General features: G+C 41.9%; 1 protein-coding gene across 1 annotated transcript in view; it reads left to right on the top strand.

The window, feature by feature from the left end:
* Positions 1-6024: 6024 nt before the first annotated feature.
* HYKK (hydroxylysine kinase) overlaps positions 6025-17639 on the top strand; it is a 22816-nt gene continuing 11201 nt past the window's right edge. Inside the window, exons 1-3 of the mRNA XM_012651870.1 lie at positions 6025-6100; positions 10373-10720; positions 11810-11949. Coding sequence (XP_012507324.1) covers positions 10375-10720; positions 11810-11949 — 486 coding nt within the window. The 5' untranslated portion in view covers positions 6025-6100; positions 10373-10374. The remainder of the gene's footprint in view (positions 6101-10372; positions 10721-11809; positions 11950-17639) is intronic.

Genomic DNA, 17639 nt, shown 5'->3' with positions numbered 1-17639 from the left:
TTTTGAATCACTGTTTTACCTTGCCTGCATGATTCTATTAATTTTGTTATGTTATTGTTTTAACCAAAGCTGACTGTAAGGATAAAACACTTAAGTTGTTGCTATCTGAGTACCATATATTCTCAACATGTGTGTCTGTCCACCACATCAAATGTTCTATTAAAAAGATGTTTGGCAACTTGAAAAGTTGAATAATTAATTCCAGAAGGTTCTATACCTTTTAAAAATTATGAAATTAAACTTAGCACCCTAAAAGTTAATTGTAGTAATTTTGTTTTCCCCCATGTGGAGGTCTTTCTATGACCTAGTTAATTGCAATTTAGAATTAGCTCACATTGCAGAATAAAGAATTACTTGTTTTAAGCTAAAATGCTGAAACTACCAAACCAGTGGATGAAGACCACTGAGAACTTCGCACATAATCATACAATCTTTTGAAAATGTTTTGCAAATATGTGTTTGGATTTTGCAAACAGTTTCGCAAACGAATTTGACAAAATTTCCCCGTTACTTAAATTTTTTATAAACATATTCTTTGGTACTTTAAAGTTATATCGTGTTTTTGATACATGCTGTATATTTGTCAGTGCATGTGTTTTTAATTTACATGAAAACATGAGTTAGGGATGGAGAATTTACAAATTTAATGTTAAAATACCTGTTATGTGCTTTGAAAAAATGGTAATTCCACATGGTGTGTGGGGGAGGAGGAATATGTATTATTTTGAAGGCATGCCATATATATAGTCTATGGGCAGAGGCACAGGCATTAATCGTCAACAGCCGATCCAGGAGATAATAATCAAGCCAGCTAGGTATGAATTAAACATTTACATTTCCAGTCTGCCTAGTCCAGTATTAATACAAGTACATCTTCTATTTCAGTACAAAGTCAAGGTTCTCATAATTTTTGTGTATATACAATGAACCAAAAGCTTGATAAGCATGGTTTTAAATTGGGAAAGGATCATGGATGTATGTTCCAATGTGTATACCTTATAATTCTGCTTCTGGCCAAATGCTGTGTCTGCAAAAATCTGGCATCTGTTGGTTTTCATTGTCTTACTTACCTCCTTTGTTGACTATATCTGGATAATTTTGTGTTACCAAAAAAAAAAAAAATGCAAATGTTGTGAAAAGGAAGTATAATAGCCACAAAAAAAAAAAAAACAAATCAGTGTTGCAAGCTTAAAGCACAATTTCAAAGGTCATTACCCATGGCAGCATTTGTAAAAATCTTTTAAAAACATTATACTACATATCATTGTCATTTTCATACCTTTTTGGCTTTTGCTACTCCTATAAAAATCAATGAAAATGTCATCCAGCCACTGAATTACCATGTTATACCTAAAAAGTTTATAAGATGACAGTTGTCATTATTTCCTGTTTTATCTCCATGCTGACACTTGAATGAGAGCTATCAAAATCCCTCTAGTCAGATGGCTCAGTTTTTTGCTGGTAATCAAACTGCAGTTGTACCAAAGGAAAGTAAAGCTAAGACCTACATCAGAATCCCAGTTTATTGCATATATGGTAACAATGTTGTATGCATTTATCTTGTCTCAGTGATGAGTGACAGGATGAGGAGAAATTATTTGACATTTTTCTATGGTTGAATTAAAAGATACCTTTCTTTTGCCTTTAGGTTTAGAAGATAATAAGATACTGGATGTTGACCCTATCTTAGTTTGATTTGGAGTAATAAAGAGAGGAGAAGGGGATGGACTTTGGCTTTTTCAGTGGTTTTTTCCCCCCCATAAAGGGTGGTAGTGACAATGTTTATATCAATTTTACACGTAATACGTGGCTATGAAATCATATATCTCAAGTAACTACAAATCATTGTCTATTATTTAAAGCCAACAAAACAGTGTAACAGTTTTAAGTTCAATAATGTTAAGTATTGTATAGAAATATATTGGAGGCAAGTTCAGTTGATGACAATTGTGTATATGTTACTGATGCTGTAAATTATTTTTAATAAAGAAAATTGTATTATCACATTTGACTCTTGTCATAAAATATTTTGTGGTAATTGAAAATAAAACACCATGACTTGAAAAGGAATCTAGCAATTCCTTTCTACTCTGGGGCTAGTGAGAATGAAAACCAAGGTAAAGGCTTGAAGTAGGAATAGCCTTAAACAATAAAGTTGAATGCGATTTAAGGGTCATTCCAACAGATAATTAGATTCACAAGAGTCACATTTTGAATTGAAAAGACTAATCTCTCACCCAAAGCAGGATCCCTTGTACAAATAACATCTCCTAACTGGCCGGCCTTATCTTGAAAAATCAAGAGCTTTCTTGAATACTCTGTACTGTGCCAGACAACCCATCCTATTGGCTGAAATTTTGTTGTTTAGAAAGTCTTTGTGGTACACACCTGTAATCTCAGCTACTTGAGAGGCTGAGGTAGGAGAATTACCTTGAGTCCAGGAGTTCCAGGCTGTAGTGTGCTATGATGGCACCTGTGCATAGCGACTATACTCCAGCCTGGGCAGCATAGCAAAACCCTGTCTCAAAAAAAAAAAAAAGTATTTCAAGCTGAAGTCTGCACCCTTATAGCTTATATGTGTGTGTATGTGTATATATTGCCACTGATTTTGGTTCTCCCTAATCTATGTCTCTTAAAGAACTTTTGTACAACTAAGCATTAATACATATTGAATGGATAAACTGGACCTTTCACAAATTGCACTGCACATAACCACCTTTTATTATGGAGGTAGTTTGTTAAAGTGAACATTGAGGACAGAATTGGAAGTCTGCTATGAATTGTGTATTATAGGAGGAAGTGGCCTTTTCTGGATGATGCCGGATGGAGGTGTTAAGTATTCCTGTGCTCTATGCCACGGAACCAAGCTAATGGGGCTGCCTGCTCCCCCTGCTGCCTGTTCATTAGTGCTCATGAAGCAAGTCATCTGGAGCTGGGAGCCAGGACCACAGGTCTGTCTCTACCCTAAAGGAATGTTTTGTAAATATGGTCGGCTCCCCACTTACCTAAAAAGGTAAATCCCACTCTTAATAGCAAACTAAGTAAGTGGTTAAGGTCCATTTATTAACCTTTGGCATTCATAAACCATAATTGGCACATTATTAAAAAGCCTTCTAAGGATTCCAATTTAGTAGTACAAATTTGCATTACAAAGGCTAATACCAAAATAAACACTGCCCATAGTTTGAATATCCAGTGTTGGAGGAAACTTAGAGCATCATCAGTGTTGCATTTAGTTGGTTTAGTTTTCACTTGATGCCAGTTTTGCTTTTTAATTGTACATTAACTTCAACTCTATTGTTTTGATATGAGTTACTTGGCTGATAATTTTTCCAGAATACTAAACTACAAAGCCTCTGTTCAGTATACTTGAAAAATGTATCTATTGCAAAAGCAGATGTTTATGTAATCCCCACAAAAATCTGCTGGTATGATGACACTTGTCACTGAATTTTTAAATTTTTGCATGGTGTTAGCATTGAATTTTAAACAACCTGCAATAGGTTGTTTAAGGAAGTATCATAAAACTACTGGGCTATTATGTTCTGGAGAGTTTTTTGTTTGTTTTGAGACAGAATCTCGCTTTGTCGCCTAGGCTAGGGTGCAGTGGCATCATCATCTCACTGCAACCTCAAACCTGGACTCAAGCAATTCACCTGCCTCAGCCTCCCAAGTAGCCGGGGCTATAGGTAGGTGCACGCCACTGTACCCAGCTAATTTTCCTATTTTTTACAGAGACAGGGTCTGGCTCTTGTTCAGGCTGGTCTCAAACTCCTGCCTCAAGGAAATCTCACACCTTGACCAAGCTATTATGTTTTATAGGACATTGTTTTATAATATAAAGTCGTGTATAATCTCACTGCAAATTGTTAATTTTGTTTCACTCATTTTTGATCACAGCTCTCTTGAGAGCCACTACTTAAAGTGCCTCAGTGGTCAGGTGGAGAAGAAAGACTACAAAAATGACATTTTTTTCCCCCTAGAGATGAGGTCTCACTATGTTGCCCAGGCTGGTCTTGAACTCCTAGGTACGATCCTCCTACCTCAACCTCCTCAGTAGCTGGGACTCCAGGTGCTTGCCACCATGCCCAGCTTAACATGACATTTCTTAGCTTGGTGCAATTTTTTTATCATGACATCAGTGTTGGCATTATTGAAGAAAAACATGATTTGGCAGCATGTATTAAGAGCCTTAGGAGTGTTCATTCTTACACCCAGTAATATGACTGTGCAGTTTATCTTAAAGACAATTTAAAATGCACAAAAGATTTACATATGAGGATATTCTTTAAAACAAGGAAATGCTCACTTAAAGTGAAAAAGGCAATTTACAAGTACAGTATTTCTAAAGGAGGTGCAGGGAGCAGAAATGGACACATTCCAAAGAAGGCAGCTGTGTAACCAGTAGCCCTGTCTCTTCCATTCTTACAATTTCTGCAATCTTCATTCCCATTCCCTCATCCTAAGAGGAGTAGAAAAAGACCAATAAAGGTGGAACAGTGAGAAGTGGAGAGAATTCAGGAGCTACCTGAGGGAACAGCATGTAGAGGGGTCTAAGGGGGCTAATGGGATCCCAATTCTTGTTACAGAAAATTCAAGTCAAAAGTACTTTTTGACAACCGAAAGGTTTACACCCCCCTGGGGCTATAAAAAGACAGCCCTGCTCCTTGGAGATTAGAGGTGAAGCAGGTAAGATCCATACCCAAAGGGGAACTAGAGGCCTCCCTCAATAGGTGGCGGATAGAGGTTTGAGAATCATCCAAGGCAATCAGGGGGACTATAGATAACCAGAATGTGCTATATTCTGACGGAAAAAAAAGGGTAGTACGAGCATTGGCAAAAACAAAATAGAGACCAAGTTGCAGGCATGAGTGGACCGGTATCCAGAACACCACTCTCCTCCAGCAGAGACTGCTCTGACTTATCAGAGAAGTCCTGCTTGGCTGGAGAAGAGCATCAAGCTACTTAACAGAGCTTTGCGCCCTTGACAGTGAAAATTATCCAATTAATCTGGCTGTTACCTCGTGAATCCCATGCGGCATTCTGAAAATCATGTGATTTCTGCAGACTTTCCTGCAGCGGGAGAATCCACTGATTGCACTACCTACATAAGGATTCTGACCCAATTGTCAGTTCTGTTTCTCACTGTAAATGACTCATTCATCACACAAACCTCAGCTGTGGCGACCTCACCCCCCTGGGAAGCCTCTGGGGCAGCCTTCACTCCCCTCTGCCCTCCGCTATGTTGAATTAAACAGCTTGGGAAGAGCGGTACTGCGGGGAGGCCGAGCTGGGACTTGGTGACCAGGTCGGTCGAGCGTCTGTGCCCCTCGGCTTCAGTTTCCCGTCCGTGCGAGGAGCCTGTGGGCCTACGCGACAAGTAAGACCCTTCCGGGCTCGAACACTCCGGGTCCAGGGACAGCCCGGTCCCCTGCGGAACGCCGCCACCGGATGGTCAGAACCTCCTGTCGGACCCGGGCAGTTCCTGGGGCTGGGATGGGCTCGAGTCTACCGCGGGCCGCGCTTTGGGAAGGCGCTCCGGCCTCCGCGCTTCTAGAAGGCGGAGGGACAGCGAAGAAAGAAAAGCGAGGACGCTAGTCCCTCCCGCACACTCGGAACGCCGAAAGCAGGAACCCGCGCAGCCTCCACGCCTACGTGAGGGGAACTGCGAGGCCGAAAGCCTGCTAAATGGCTACTCACAGCCAGGGGGCGGGGCGTAACTCAGAGAGCCAATCAGAAACAAGAAGTCCAATTCGCGAAAAGGTAGCCGGATTCTGACTGGGGCATTCGCGGAGAAAGGTGGAGGCGGGACTTCAGACAGCCAATCAGAAGCCAGATCTTTGAATTTCTGCGAGGCCTCCTGGGCGGGGCTGGGAAAAGCCCTAGTCGACCTCGCTGGGCGCCGCCTTCCAGTAGCCTGCGCTGACTGGGCGGCGGACGGTCTGGACGAGCCAATCAGAAGTCAGGGCTCGCGGGCTCGGAGGTGGGGCGGGCCGAGGCCCGGCGGCTCCGGCGCGACGTGGCTGCGCGAGCGCTGGGACGCGGCCGCAGCACCTGGCTGCTGGAGAGCGGGATCTTCCCGGACGCCGGCTTCTTGCTGGTGAGCCGAGGCGGGGATGCAGGGGCGAGCCCCGGGCCCCCGTGCGGGAAGGGACGCCCCCGAGAGCAGGGAGGCTCTCTGCGAGTCTGCAACCCGGAGCGCTTCAGACTCGCTGCTTGAGTGACGGGCGAGTCGCCCTGCCCCCGGGGCTGGGCCGGGAACCCGGAGTGAGAGCGCGGCGCCCTAGGAGACCGTGTGGGACCTGGCAGCGGGAAGGCGCGGCGCCTGGCGCCCGGGCCGGGCATCCGGTGGGCGCAATTTCTAAGGCTCCCCGAGACCTCACTGATAGAATGGCGTGTAAACCTGACTCGTGTGCCCTCCTCCTCCCTTATTTTCCTGACTCTTGGGTCAGCAGCCCCGCTGCAGCCGGCTGTCCCACCCCTCTTCCTCCTCCACCCAGCAGGAAGACCCTTAGAGCACCTAATGCATTGTTGTCTTTGGAAAACTGTGGATTCTACGTACCCCACCGTCTTGCTGTTTCGTGACCCCCTTGAGGGCGAACAGCTTAGTGAGCCTGTGGAGCGGAGGCAACACTTGGCTCATTGTTTAATACTAAATAAGGGACCGAGCCAGATGCTGGTAATGCAGAGATTTACTGGGTACAATTCCTTGGAAGGACACAGCAAAAGGGGATGCAGGAGAAGAAAGGTAGATCTGGAAGACATGCTAAGGTAGAATGTACTGGACTTTGTAACACTTTGGGAATGGAGAACAGGAAAGAATCGGGAATGACAGTTTTTTATCTGGTATACCTTGCACAAAGTGCAGAGTTTAAGGTCCACTCCCGCTAGTTGTAGGACAGAGGTTGTGAGATTCTGCCACAAACCTTGCTGTTGGAAAACACTTGCTTCCTAAGGGCTTTTTTTCCTTTTTTAAGTAAAATACTGTCCACAGGATATATAGACCAACAACCTATAGGATTTGGATTCCCCTCCTCCCTCGACACTCAGGAGACATTTGGTTAAGGCAGACATCTTTATAGTAAACACATTTCTTTCTTTGTATGTATTCACTTATGGGAGCTGACTTGATCTGTGCCATTAGTTCTATGATTTGGAGTCCTTTTACAAAGAAAACAGGCAAATTTAAGCTCAAAAATAAAAAACTTTTGAAGCATAGAATCTTAGAGCTAGAAGGGACTTTAGGGATGATCTAGTCCAACTCTCTTTTAGAGGAGACATAACTAGGCCAACGTTTCAGAGGTTAAGTAGCAGAGCTAGGAATAAAATATGTCTTATTTCTGTCAGCACAGCAACTTTTATTATATCAGGCTGTCTTTTGATGGCCAGAGCTGCCAACATTGCTTTGCACTGCTGCAGAAAACAGGGCTCTCCAAACAGAGGCTTAACAAGCCCCATTCAAGGGTGCTATAGGAAAATCTTCTAGACTTGAAAGGAGATTGGCCTTCACCAGTTGTCTCTAAGGTTCCTTCCAATTTTAAGAACTTATCATTCCTATGCAATTCAGAATTATTCTGACATCCTTAACGCTTTGGGAGTTGGAAAATTACCCCAGGATTTCATCTTGGAGTTAATGCTTCAGTTCGTATTACACCAGTTTTCATATCTCTCAGAAGGAATGTTAAAATTCCATGTGAAGTCTTAAGCCCAAATACAGTGTGACAGGATATACTGGTTCCCAGAAGTTTCAGGTGTAAAGATTGTTTTGAAATTCCATTTAGGCTTTGTCACAATATCTTTAGTGAACAAAATCTGAACAGCATAACTTGCTTCTGAAAACAAAGGCTCTGCTTAGAAAGTAAACATGAGAAGTGATTGTCAAGAATGCAACAGCTATGACAGGTGGTGGAAACCAACCACTGGCACAAGGGGCTCTGCAAATTTAGAGGCTGGAGAAATCACTTTGGGTAGGAGGATCAGGGGAGGCCATGGAGGATGGCATGGGGGTGGTTAGCATTTGAGGTTTACACGCTTATTATCACTGGAGTCATCAGGCTATTGTCCTGGGGCTGAGGCAGGGAGGGGGTCTTATAGGAGAACCCTGGTACACCTCCCTGAATTTTATTCCCTTCCTCACACTGGAGTAAGTTGCACTTTTGCCGTGATAGAGCCAAAGATATTTAGGCATTGACAGAAATTTGGCCTGATTTTGGGAGTTCCAAGAAAGTCCTAAGACCCATCCTTTCTTGTCTTAAACAATCTCTCAGAAGGGCTCTTTTTTTTTTTTTAAGGTAAACTTTACATTCAGCAGGAGTCACAGATCTTAGTTTACTTAGGATTTCAATGCAGTTTTGGCAAATGTATATGACTGTGTACCAAAGCCTACTCAAGATACAGAATATTTCCTCTTAGAAAGTTCCCTTGTGCCTCTTCCCTGTCAGAAGAAACAGCTCTTTCAAGTTCTATCATCAAAAGATAACCGTTCATGAGATTGTTTTTATATAACACCGCATCCCCTGAACAGCAATCAACATCATACCTTAAAGCCAGGCGTGGTGGCTCACGCCTGTAATCCTAGCACTCTGGGAGGCCGGGGCAGGAGGATCGCTTGAGCTCAGGAGTTTGAGACCAGCCTGAGCAAGAGTGAGACCCTGTCTCTACAAAAAATAGAAAAATTAGCTGGGTGCGGTGACGCTTGCCTGTAGTCCCATCTACTTGGGAGGCTGAGACAGGAGGATCACTTGAGCCCAGGAGTTGCAGTTTGAGGTTACTGTGAACTAGGCTGACACCACGGCATTTTTGCCTGGGCAACAGAACAAGACTCTTTCTCAAAAAAAAAAAAATCATACCTTAAAATGCAACTCCCTCCCCCTGCCAAGATGTTATCAATTATTTACAACTTAGTATGAAGGATTAATAAAACTATTTTGAGAAAAAAGGGAGGTGAGATTGTAAGGACCTTAAATATTTGGTTCCTGAAGGATGTTCAGAAGAAGCCCCACATTGTCTTTCATTTATACCTGGACACTCAGGAAATGTGCCAGGTATGTGCAGCAGAGGGTGGAATTACCAAGTGAAAGAAAACAGTGCCCTCCACTCAGTCTGTCCAAATAAAAAAATCTCAAATCCATCTTCTCAAGAATATCTTTCCTTGGGCTGTAGTAATTTCTCTCCCCTCTCTATGTCATAATTTTGGCACATATTAGTTTCAATTGTCACAAACTCAAATGTAACTTTATTTTTTGTAACTGATCTTTATTTCAAGCCCTTATTCCTCTTAGCAGTAAAAAACGTTCGTTACAGATCAAGGTAAACTCAGTCACTTCAGTGTTATTTCAGTCATTTCAGGTTTATACTTAAGGCTTGCTTTGGCATTAAGTCAGTTTATTACTTACTGCCTTATAACTTGTTGTTGTGAGCCATTGTTAAATATTTTGTTGTTTAGATGTCTGTGACTGCGAGCTAACTTTTCAAACGTTACAGAGCCTCACTCATCTCCCACAGTGCCTCGCACAATACTTTGCACATCAGTCCACATTTTTATATCAGAAATATATGTGATAAGCTAGATGGTGATCCTTATAATTTTACAAAACTGTGACTAGAGGATCACTGTATTTGAATTTATCTTTTAATCCAAGACCGATGGTCAAAAGGACGTAGTCATGGATTGGGAATCTGGAGACTTAGTACCGTAATTTAGTATGTAACTTTGGGCAAGTCACTTATCCTCTCAGGACCTAAATTTCCCCTGTAAAGTTGATGGGGAAGAGGAGGGATTGGACAAGATGATAGCAAGGTGTTTTCCTGGTCTGTGTTCTGTCTCTGGGAACATACCTTCAGTTTGCGAAGGTAAGTTCAAAAATAATTTATGGTGGCCTGGTACAGTGGCTCGCTGGTACAGTGTTCAATCCCAGCACTTTTGGAGGCCAAGGCAGGAGGATTGCTTGAGGACAGGAGTTTGAGACCAGCCTGGGCAACATGGCAAGACCCTGTCTCTACAAAAAATAAGAAAAAGCAGCCAGGTGTGGTAGTGTGTACCTAAGGCTGAGGCAGGAGGATCACTTGAGCCCAGAAATTCGAGGCTGTAGTGAGCTATGATTGCACCATTGCACTCCAACCTGGGCAACAGAGTGAGACTCTCTCTTAAAAAAAAAAAAAAAGTTATGGTACATGGATTTTTATTCACCTGCCAATACAGCTACTTCTTGGTCTTATTTACTGATTTTTTTTAACTTCATAAGTAAAAATTAATCATCAAAAGAAATACAGAATCAGTATAGAGAAACATTGGTCTATCTTGAGAAAAAATTATTTAAATAAATATATTCATTATATGTCCCCCTTTCTGGTTTGTTTTTTATTCCGCTAGACATGTCAAGTGGAGATGATCAACAATCACAGACTCTTGCCAAACCCACTTTCAGTGAGGTACAAGCCTCTGCATTAGTGGAATCGGTATTTGGGTTAAAAGTTTCCAAGATCCAGCCACTTCCTAGCTATGATGACCAAAACTTTCATGTATACATTTCAAGAACCAAAGACAGTACAGACGGCCCAACTGAATATGTCCTCAAAATCAGCAACACTGAGGCTAGCAAACACCCAGACCTGATTGAAGTTCAGAGCCACATCATCATGTTTCTGAAAGCAGCTGGGTTTCCAACAGCCTCGGTGTGTCGAACTAAAGGAGACAACACAACTTCTCTCGTGTCTGTAGGTAAGAGATGACCCACTTGCCAATCAGTCGCCTATCCAGGTACGTTACTGCCTTTGGACTACAGTAACAGGTTTATAATTCCAAATGTAGACATGGCTGTTTTTTCAGTGCATGGGAGAAGCCACAGCACGGCTAAAGTGGAGATTGGGCTTCTGATTCAGAAGTGGTTAGAGCCGAATCTGGTGTAAGTTTCTGCTTAGAAAGGCCCTGATGGATAGTAACTAAGGGGACTTGTGGAAATCAGGGGAATGTTTTTTGTTTTTTCTAAAACCAGAAAAATAAGTAAATATTTTTATTCATCAGACCAGCTGTATATTCCGGTGCTATGATATAGCAGAAAAAACATGAGCTAGCAATCAGGAAATTTAGATGCCAGCTCTTTCATTACTCTATATGGAACCTTGGGCACATTACTTATTAATAAATTCCTAAAGCTACAAATTCCCATCTGTAAGATGGTGCCTTTCCCCTCTAAATGCTAGAAGGCTAAGATGGACCTAATTCAGTTCTCTAAGCAGCAGCCCGAATTCAGTTTCTTGGAATTTGTTTTAAAGGTTTGAAATCTTGACTGTGTTTTTCTCTCTCAATTGTTCATCCATTCTTTCCTACTTTGCATTGCTTCGAACACCTGAGGCCCGTTGTGGTCTCTGAGGCGTGGTTATCGTTCTGTGTTGCAAGTGCGGGCTGCACCCCAGTTTGCCCCTGAAGGAGGCTGTGTTTCTGGAAGTCATTTCTTTATATCTCACTGTCCTCAGTCGAAACTGGTGAGAGAGCGTGCGTTTCTGCATTCGTTACTGTAGTAGGTGATTTTCCGTGGTAGGTAACAGCTAAGGCCAGCAGAGTTGGGGCGATAATTTTGGTGCGTAAATGGCCAATTCCAGTGTTTGTGAGGTTGTCTCTTCTCCCTGCTTGCTTCATCCACTCAGCCCTGCCTCATAGAATCCTGCCAAGTTGTTTTAGGTTAGCACATTTTTTTCTCTTGTTCTGTAATTTCTGTTCTTTTAAATAATAATCACATCAAAGGCAGAATAGCTTCTAATTACTTTTTTTCAAGAATAGTTGATAGGATGTATCATTCTATCCATCTAGACAGTGGCTCGGAGACCAAAAGCTACTTGGTGAGGCTGCTGACTTACCTCCCAGGAAGGCCCATAGCTGAGGTTCCCGTCAGCCCCCGGCTGTTATATGAAATTGGAAGGCTAGCTGCCAGATTGGATAAGACACTGGAGGTAAGATTTGGGGTTTCATTTTGTTTATAAGGGATTTTTGTTTGTTATTCTCTTTTTTAAATAAACTCAGGATCAGGCCAGATGCGGCGGCTCACGCCTGTAACCCTAGCCCTCCGGGAGGCCAAGGCGGGCGGATCCTTTGAGCTCAGGAGACCAGGTGAGCAAGAGCGAGACCCCATCTCTACAGAAAAAAATAGGAAGAAATTAGCTGGACAACTAAAAATATGTAGAAAAAATTAGCCGGGCATGGTAGCACATGCCTGTAGTCCCAGCTACTCGGGAGGCTGAGGCAGGAGGATCGCTTGAGCCCAGGAGTTTGAGGTTGCTGTGAGCTAGGATGATACCATGGCACTCACTCTAGCCCAGGCAACACAGTGAGACTCTGTCTCAAAAAAAAAAAAAATGAAGAGAAATAAACTCAGGATCAGATTCTCTTTTTATGTCTGGTGTTTCTTAAGGTATGCTGTGAAGGGACTGGGGTCCTAGATGCATTCATTTTATGACAGTTAAGACTGCCTTCTGCGGAGGTCTGTACTTTACTGGCATATTGGCAAAATTTCCTAATTCTTAGAAATTTTATGATATTTTTTGTGCTGCTTACTGAAAACAGTCTATATTCACAAACTGAAACCTGGAGTTTTAATCCAGATAAGGTGTAATCAGCTGGAGCTCTGTATGAAGCAATAGCTAAGTCACAAATGGGTTAAAATGACTTGTGTTAAAGGATGTTTTTGTCCTATAGAAATAAATCATGTATGACAGGTATTTTTCAGACCCACCCATAAAACATCTTCATTTATTCAACAAACATTGACTAAGTACCTTTTATGTGCCAAGCACTGGGAGAATAATAAGACACAGACCCCATCCTAGAATGTGTTCCAGGGGGACAGATAAATGCTTTACAGGGCTGGGCACTATGGCTCATGCCTATAATCCCAGCACTTTGGGAGGCCAACTCAAGAGGATTGCTTGAGCCCAGGAGTTCAAGACCAGCCTGGGCAACAGAGCGAGACCCCATTTCTACAAAAAAAATTAAAACCTTAGCTGAGCATGGTGGCACGAACCTATAGTTCCAACTACTCGGAAGGCAAGGGCAGGAGGATCTCTTGAGCCTGAGTGTTTGAGGCCACAGTGAGCTATGATGGCACCACTGCATTCCAGCCTGGGCCACAGAGGGAGACCCTGTCTAAAATTTAAAAAACAAAAAAAAATTACAGTTTGTATGAGTAAAACACTTCCAATTACTCACTAAATCCTGTCAGTTCTACCTCTCAGATGTCTCTGGATTCCATCTCCTTCTCTCCAATCCTGCCTCAACTATCCTAGCTTCCCTGAAGTACCACTGTAGACTCCCTGCATCTAGTTTTTTCCCCAAATTTATTCTTTATACCAGTCAAGAGTGACTTTTTTTTTTGATAGTATAGCATGTTTTTTTATTTGATTTAAGAAAAGCACAATATCCTTGCTCTTTAGAGATCTAAAGCCATTTGAAAATGACCACTTTTTAAAATTTTTTTTTCATTTCAGCATATTACGGGGGTACAAATGTTTAGGTTATGTATATTGCCTTTACCCCACCCGAAGAGGGACTTTTTAAAATGACACATCTGACCATGTCATTTCCATTGCTAAAACCTTTCAGTGGCTTCTCACTGCTTTCCAGATAAAGTCCTCAGCGTGATGAACAAGGCCCTGCATGGTCTCGTCCCTGCCTCCCTCCCCAGGCTGTGGCCTGTGTGTCTCCCTTTTCATACGTGTCTCACCAGCAATATAGAACTTCTTGCAGTTCCCTGAATGTGCCATTCTGTTTTATGCATCTGAGCCTGTGCATATGCCGTTATCTCAGCCCGTAGCCCCCTCTCCCTGACTTCATGAGACTCCGGCTTATCCTTCAACACACAGCTCCCCCATCACCTCCTCTGTGAAATCTTTCCTGACCCTTTCTCTTCCCATGCTGCTCAGAGATGATCACTTCCTTCTGTTTGCTACTTATGATCCTTATTAACCTTTCTCTCACTGTATTTACTATACTATGTTCTGGTTATCTATTGCTTTATAAAAAATTATATCCAAATTTATTGGCTTAAAACAATAATGATTTATTTCTCAAGATTCTGTGGGTTGACCCAGCCACTCTGTGTGACTTGGTGTTGATTGGGGTCACTTGTGCAGCTAGATTCCACTGGAAGCTCAACTGGGGTGCTCCAGTTCACCTCCAGTAGCCTCTTCTCCTCATGTGGCATCTTGTCCTCCAGAATGGCCCAAACATCCTTACAGTATGGCTGCTGGCTCCCAAGAGAGAGACTTCCAAGAGAATAAGCCCCAATGTACAAATGCTTATCAAGCCTCTATTTGAGTCATGCTACCTAATATGCCATTGGCCACTAGTTAACGGGGAGAAGCTACACAAGGTCATGAATACCACAATGGTATTATAATTATTTATTGCATAGCTTCCTGTTATATATGCTTTATAAGAAGCAGTGAGCTTCTTAAAGACAGTGTCTACATCTCATTTATCATCTTGTGTCTTTGGTGTATAGCAATGTCAAACACACACATAGGAGGGCTTTATTTTAAAAAAGTAACATCTGAACTGGTTCTTAAAAGTTAGGAATCTATCAGTCAGGTAGAGAAAAGGAGGAAAGGCATTCCAGCTAAAAGAAAGAGCATGTGAAAAATCATTGCAGTACAATATCCATATTCCAGAACCTCTGAATCATTCATAATAGGGATTATACTTGAAAGAGACAGGGGATAAAGTTGAAAATGTAGTGTAGAGTCAGATTATAAAATACATTATCGTATATGATACTAAGGAGCTTAGATTTTGTCTTATAGGCAGGAAGGGGCCTTGGAAGGTTTTCAGTGGGCAAAGATTTCTAATTTATATCACTCTAATTTATATCCTATCTGTCATTGTGGTGTATAGATTGGCAGAAAGCCAGACTGGAGGCAAGGAGTACGTCAAGGAACTTAATGCTGCAAACGCAGTAGTCAGGGAAAAGCTGATTGAGGTCTTGAACCAAGAATACATTCAAAATATATTCAACAGACAGAGCATCTAGATTTGGTGGTTGATTTAATGTTAAGCTTATGGGAGAGGGGAGAGTTGGGCAAGAGATGGCTTCTAACCTGTTCCTGCTGGGACACAACCCCATTCTGAAGTAGGTACAGTACTCCTTGGTGTCAACCATGGGAAGCCCTTTATAGCCAGGAACTGAAGCAAGGAACTAAAGGAATGGGAAGGGGGAAGATCAGAGATGGAGTCCAGGGAGTGGTTGGGATCTGTGGAAGCTAAGGCTTCTTGCTATACAGGAAAGCTTATCAGCCTCTTCTCACTTCACATTGCACTCCTCCAGTGGCTGCTAGAACCAGCCTGCCTGCTTCCACTCCTTGCTCTGTCCACAGTTTCTTTTATATCTGGTTGGAGCTGTATTTTTTTTTCTTTTTCTTTTTTATTAACTAATCAACATGGTAGAATGGCTGGAGCTTTAGAGAGAGAAGTAAAGTAGAGCCTTAACAGGAATTCACTGAAAGATGGGTCGGGACTAGGAACACTTTAACAATAAGATTTAGGAGATTTTCCAATGTCTTTACCCCCAGATATTTGATATTTACAGTCTCCTAGGAATGAGTAAAAAAAATTCTTTGCTGCTTTATATTGCAGTCTTTATTTATTTGAAGTGTGTTTCTTGTAGGAAGCATATATTTGGGTCTTGCTTTTTTATCCAGTCTGACAATCTTTGCCTGTTAGTTGGGATGCTTAGACCATTTACATTTAATGTGATTATTGATATGGTTATCATCTTGCTGTTTGTTTTCTATTTGTCTCCTCTGTTCATTTCTCTAATTTTCCTTTTTTACTGCCTTATTTTGGTTTGAGTACTTTTTATTGTTTTATTTGATCTCCTTTGTTGGCTTAACTCTTTGTTTCATTATTTTAGTGGTTACTTTAGAGTTTATAGCATACATCTTTAACCTGTCACAGTCTACCTTCAAGTCTGCCATACCACTTCATGTATAGTATATGAACCTTACAATAGTATACTTCTGTTTCTACCTCCCTGGCCTTTGTGCTCTTATTGTCATATATAATATTTTACTTATGTTATAAGCCCCACAATATAATGTTATTATTTTTGTTTAAACATTTGGTTATTCTATCTTTAAAGAAATTTAAATAATAAGAAAAAATGATATATTTGCCCATGTAGTTACCTTTTCTAGTGCTCTTCACCCTCTATATAGATCCATATTTTTAACAGGTATTATTTCCCGAGGACTTCCTTTAACATTTCTTATAGTATGGGTGTGCAGGCGATGAATTTTTTCAGCTTTTGTATGTCTGAAAAAGTCTTTGTTTCATTTTCTTCTTTTAAGAGACAGGGTCTCACTATGCTGCCCAGGCTGGACTTGAACTCCTGGGCTACAGCAATCCTTCTGCCTCAGCTTCCCAAGTGACCAGGACTACAGGTACACACCACCACACCCAGCTCACTTTCATTTTTAAAAGGTATTTTCATTGAGTATAAACTTCTAGGTTGACAGTCTTTTTGTTTTAGTGCTTTAAAGACGTTGTTCCACTTCTTGCTTCCATTATTTCTGACTAGAAATCTGCTGTAAGATTGTTCCTCTGAACTTAACATGTCTTGTATATGTGTGGTTGCTTCTAAGATTTTCTCTTTCTCTCCAGTTTTGAGCAGTTTGGTTATGGTGTGAATTGTATAGTTTTCTTCATGTTTCTTATGCTTGGTATTCATTGAGCTTCCTTGAATGGATGTAGTTAAGTTACTTGGAAGCAGTTTGATCCCTTCTTGTCTTGCTTTTAATACTTGATAGGTGGGACCAAGGCTGAGTTTTTAGTCTAGGGACAATTATTCCCCACTACTAATACAAGACCCTTCTGAGTTCTCTACCAAATGTCCTATGAGCTATGAGGTTCTCCAGTCTGGTTGGTAGGAAAAGCACTATTTCCTGCCAAGTACTATTTCCTCTCATTCTTTCAGGTGTTTTTTTCCCCCAGCTTTGAGTAGTGTCCTCACATTCATACACAATCATACACCAATCTGCCAAATTCTCCAGGGGAACATGCTGCAGATCTCTGGAGTTCTCACTCTCTGCAGCTGTCTGATCTCTAGTAATCTGTCCTGTAAACTTTAACCTCCTTGGTCTCTCCCGACTCTCATCTCTACCTCCTCAACTCAGAGAGTTCTAGGCTTTGCCCGGGTCTGCCCTCTCAGCATTGTGTCCTCTCTCAAGGCAGCAAGCTGGGGAAAACTTATTTTGTTTGTTTTCCATCTCTCAGGGATCACTGTCCTTCATTGCCTAATGTCTAATAACTTGAAAACCAGTGTTAACTTTTTCAGGCAGGAGGAAAAACTCATTCCCTGTTACTCCCTCTTGGCCAGAAATTGAAGTCCATGTTGCAGTCAAAATAGTATTCATTTACCTTTTCATCCTCAAATGAAACATCCTTCAGGATTGCTGAAACAATGTAACCTTCTTTACCGATTAAAAAACCCTTCCGGCTGGGCGCGGTGGCTCACGCATGTAATCCTAGCTCTCTGGGAGGCCGAGGCGGGCGGATTGCTTGAGCTCAGGAGTTTGAAACCAGCCTGAGCAAGAGCAAGACCCCGTCTCTACTAAAAATAGAAAGAAATTAATTGGACAACTAAAAATACATA

This window comes from Propithecus coquereli, unplaced genomic scaffold, assembly GCF_000956105.1.
Source record: "Propithecus coquereli isolate 6110/MARCELLA unplaced genomic scaffold, Pcoq_1.0 Scaffold372, whole genome shotgun sequence".
Lineage (NCBI taxonomy): Eukaryota > Metazoa > Chordata > Mammalia > Primates > Indriidae > Propithecus > Propithecus coquereli.
The sequence above is the reverse complement of the archived record's forward strand: the minus strand, read 5'-3'. Positions and strand labels throughout refer to the sequence as shown.